Source organism: Psittacula echo (genome assembly GCF_963264785.1).
Source record: "Psittacula echo genome assembly, chromosome: 6".
NCBI lineage: Eukaryota > Metazoa > Chordata > Aves > Psittaciformes > Psittacidae > Psittacula > Psittacula echo.
In genome coordinates, this window is record NC_137743.1 from 16,978,190 (window position 1) to 16,982,834 (window position 4,645).

The 4,645-nt window shown below is 52.2% G+C and overlaps 1 protein-coding gene across 1 annotated transcript; it reads left to right on the top strand.

Moving 5' to 3' along the window:
- Positions 1–3,097: 3,097 nt before the first annotated feature.
- LOC308223206 (homeobox protein pv.1-like) lies at positions 3,098–4,355 on the top strand (the record flags this gene model as incomplete). Its single annotated transcript, XM_080621959.1, has 2 exons — positions 3,098–3,496; positions 3,996–4,355. 2 exons carry the CDS (start codon positions 3,098–3,100, stop codon positions 4,353–4,355), a joined length of 759 nt encoding a protein of 252 aa, XP_080478085.1.
- Between the last annotated feature and the right edge of the window lie 290 nt (positions 4,356–4,645).

Below are 4,645 nucleotides of genomic sequence, written 5' to 3' on the forward strand. Positions count from 1 at the left end.
TCTATCGACTGAATGTTACAAAAGCTTCAAGTAATACAAAATAATTGAATGGAAGTAAATTTTGTCTCCTATAAGCACTATATTTCTATGAGGTTTTAACTCCAGTTGCAGAGCTTTTGTCTACCCAGGGCCATCAAAGTTTTCAAGTTTCTCAAGCTGCCACTTCTTTCTGATGGGAGCTGCAACAGCCCCATAACACCTCCCATCCCTTCGCCATCTGTTCCAGGGTTTTGTGGTCAACAGATGCTCATCTACAGATTTCATCCGGGGGTTCATCTGAGGGTTGGGTATAAACATCTTACAAAAAAACAATTAATGTTGGATTCTACTTGAAAGAGACAATGGGACAGGTCACATGCTTCCCTGCATCCTTAGTCTAATGAGAAGGGAAATGATAGCTGCTACGTAGCTTTTCAGGTGTACTGACCGTTTCCTTCTCCCAGACACATGATGTATAAATGCTAATGTGCATATTGGTCTCTTTGGGTACAGCACTGAATGGTCATCTCAAGCCTGGTTTAATCTTGGCAGTAGGGTTTAAGTGTCTCTCCCTAGATGGTTCCTTGGTGTCACTGTGTGTCTGGGTCGGGGGACTGCAGGGCACAGGGGACTCAGGACTGCCTAGCTTTGCATAGATTTCATCTGCTGGAGTATCGATGGAGAGGCATCCTGCTTGCTAGACAGGTGTGTGCTCAGTTTAAGAGTTTCTGAATCACAGTGGTGGTCAGATACTACCTCCAAATTTAGTTTTAGAAGGGAACTAGGCTCTGCAGATAATATACGATGCATTGCAAGGGACAGCTCACTGTGCATAAGTTTATATGCGGTGGAGTCTGAGGTTCTCTGCTTGGATTTGTCCTCACATGGAGTTATTCAAGAAATTGCTATTCTGAAATAAGATGGAGACAATGAGTACAGAGGTGCATTTGCTCCAGAACAAGAGGTACCATGCACAGGTGGAATAGTTTAGGAATAGTTATTACATCCAGAAGCTATTAAAACGAATATGCAAGCACTCAGCTCTTTTGAGGAGTAGCAAATGACCTATCCCTGATTGACTGAACTGCGTCTAGGAAATGCTCCCGTTACGGAGGTTTTGCCTGGGTCAGTGCCACTCACAAGTATGTGGTTCAAGCCGGGGGGGAGTCTGTTGTTCAGCTCAGTGTTCAACTACTTGGGAATTTGCACTGCCTTGTGCCTATCAGACAAAATTACAGCCTTGTGCTAGCACCCAGTGAAGGTCTTTTAGTGGCCGTGCCCAGCACCCCAAAGAGCAGTATCGAGGCAACCACAGCCTGCCGCATCCTTGCCCTTAGGGGCTGTTATCACAAGCAAAGCTCCAGGAAGAATCCAGCTTCTGGGCTCGGTGGGCTTTGTAAGGCGTTTGCATTGCTCTTAGTACCTGGGCTTTATCGCTCCCTGGGGCCAGAGCTGGGATAAACAGCGGGGTCTTCGAGGGCAGAGGGGTTGTAAATAACGCACCGACCATTCCCGCAGCCCTGGAGTTACAGGAACACTTGAAACAATGAAAATGGATACCACGAATACAATTTTCTCCCCTGATCTATTAAAGATAGGGGCAGATTCGGGGGAAGTTGGATTGGCTAATGTGGTTGACTTTGTTTATTACAAAAATGAAACTCGCATCTACTTTTAAGTGTGAGAATCTAGGTTATTGCTGCGTTCTTAGAAAGAAACAAGCTCCTGCCCTGTTAGGCCCAGCTGCATGATGCCCACTCCTTTTAGTTGTGCATCTCAGCGGGAACCCTTAGGAGTTCAGTGGAAATTGAGGTCCTGCCTGTGCTTTTACTCAGTTACAGCAACGGCAGCTACTTCCCCTGACCTTCAGGAAGAGCGTGTTATCACAGTATCGCTGCTGCCAGAGCGGTTGTGGTCTGTGCGGACTTTTTCAATGGGGTGGCTAAAAGCCGGGTAGATGTCGGACACAAGAAGGGCCCGGCGACAGGCTGAGAGGCCAGGATGCCTGTTTTCCCATCCAACCTTTCCCCGACTTTCCCTCGGCTTTGCTGGGGCTGGGTGGGGTGAGGGAGGGTGTGTCCTGGCGTCCTCCCTGCATTACCTGGACACCGTCCTTCTCGGGAAGCAACGTGTGGATTTGGATAGTTTGAAGCTGATGAAGTGCGAGCTTCGGTGATCACTTAGGCTTTGATCGCTGAGCTCTTCCGAAGATCGGTTGCGTTTTCTGGCTAGACAGACGGCGCCAAGTTCAAGCTGAGAGGGCCCGCGGCTCTACTAACCCCCCTAACCCGGCCGCGGTCCCTGGGAGTGAGGGCTCAGCCTGGGGGATAGGGACTTCCTGATAGTGGTCCCCCATCGCTTTTCCCAGGGACGCCGGTCTCCGCAGCTCCCGCGAGGTGCAATGCCCGGGTCTGGCAGGCCCTGCCAGCGTTACCTTACACCTCACCATTACCCCTGCCCTGGCCTCGACCCGTGCTCCGACGGAGCGGGGTAGTCCGGCCCGTCTCGGGCCTGGTTTTGGGTACCTGCGTAATACGGGACCCCACGACTGAAAAGGAAGTGGGTAAAACGGAGCTGTTATCGGCACCTTCGGCATCTTTAAACGTCGTTTGCGGGGCTGGGCTTGCCCGTGCCGAGCCCTCCGGGGGAGAGGGGCAGGTTTGCACTTCAAGGGGGTCTCCCGGCTCCGCAGACACGCTGGAGCCAAGGACTGTAGACATTTGCCAGATGTGTGAACTTTCCTCCATGCTAGCAGCTGTTATCTCTGCTCGATTCCCACTTTGATGTGGGTTCACACTTGCAAACGAGCCCGCCCGGGACCGGAGCGCACATATAAGAGCGGACCGAGCTCGTAGGTCCCGTAGCCCCTCTCACCATGAGCCAGGCCCAGCTCCCTTCGGCTGAGACCAAGCCCCAAGAGGTCCGGCCTCACATCTGCTGCGCCTCCACGTCCACCCACTTCCCTCGGCAGTACCCCACTCGTGGTCAGAGCCGAGCCCCGACGGGGCGGGCCGCAGCCGAGCCAGCCGGAGGACAGCAAGCCCTGCGCAGCCCAGCCTGACCGAGACAGTCCCCGAGAGCCTACCGACGCGGGCCCGTCAGAGCCAGGTGGGTGAGAATGGACAGGGACGAAGAAGAGGGGAGTGTCGGGGGGGAGGTGTGTGCACACGGGACCCTGGCTCCCGTCGGTGCAACTGCTTGTCAGACGAAGGGAGGCGGAGGCACTCCCCCAGCCGGGGAAAAGGCCTCACGGCTGCCCTTTTCTTCCTCGTTTGCAGCCCTCGACAGCGGCTGGCTGAGCGCCGACGAGTCCTCGGGCTACGAAAGCGAGAGCGCGGGAGGGGAGCGCGCCGCCGCGGCAGCTGAGGGGGGGAGCCCCGGGCGGCAGCGGCGGGCGCGGACCGCCTTCACCTCGGACCAAGTCTGCCGGTTGGAGAAGACCTTCCAGCGCCAGAAGTACCTGGGGGCCTCGGAGCGGAGGAAGCTAGCGGCTGCCTTGCAGCTCTCGGAGATCCAGGTGGGTTCCAGGGGAAGCAAATTCCGATTTCGGGCTCGGCAGTCTTGCTTCGGCCTTCCCTGCGCTGAACAGACGTAGCCGTCTTCAGTTGGATTTATCAGGGCCTGTGGGTCGGGTATTAACGAGTTAACAGTCTGGAATTTGGGGACACTTTCTAAAGGGAAGGTATCGAGGTTCCTGTCTTTCTTAGTAAGATAAGCTGCTTGTTCTCGATGTGCAGCGGTCTGTGCAGACATTTCGAACCTTGTATATGGTCTTAAAGATTCAAAGTGATTAATCTGAACTTGCTGAACACGGTCACTCTTCCTTTTTACACACACACACCCCCAGATCCTCTGCCTTCTGTCAACTAGGGCAAAAGTCCACCTTTGTCGGCTGAAGTAGAAAAAAAAATGGCAGAAGCAGCTGAGCTACAATTGTTCATAGTGTGCATGTTATTTTTAAGCAAAGTCCCTGATTTGTCTCCTTCATCCCCCACCCTGCTCTTATCGTTGCTCAGATCAAGACCTGGTTTCAGAACAGGAGGATGAAACTGAAGAGGCAGATACAGGACAACCAGCACAGCCTCGTGGCTCCTGCTCCACTCTACAGCTTCCCCCCGGGCACCTCTCCGGCTCTGTTCCAGGATGGGTTCCACTACCCCTTTGCTGCGCAGCACCAGAGACTCTTGCCTTTTGCCCCGGTGCCTGCTGTGCAGTTCGGCTTCTCCTTTCCCAGATATGATGCATCTCAAAGTACCTACCACTTCATGGCAAATGAGCTGCCCTACTACCATCGACACTTTCTCCCTCATCCTTCTTTCCATCCAGTCATTCAGAACAAAATGGACAAGCAAGGTCACCCTGTATATGCATTATAGTGAAAATGAAAAGGGGCAGGCAAAGGAGAAAAGTGTTGTATGCTGTGATATACAGTGTGCTCAGGACCTCATGTCTGATTTGGAAGAGCATGTTTATTATTTTAAGTTAAATGTGAAAACAAATAATTTTATATTTGTACTAAACGATATTAAAATTTATTGGACGTGATGCCACTCTTAGTATTTTTTTGACAGGATATTAATTTTTTAAGTATTGGTAGTCCACGGAACTGGAGAGTTAAAAGCAACAGCAGAAATAGCTTTTGCAAAATTTCCCATGGTGAAGGGGA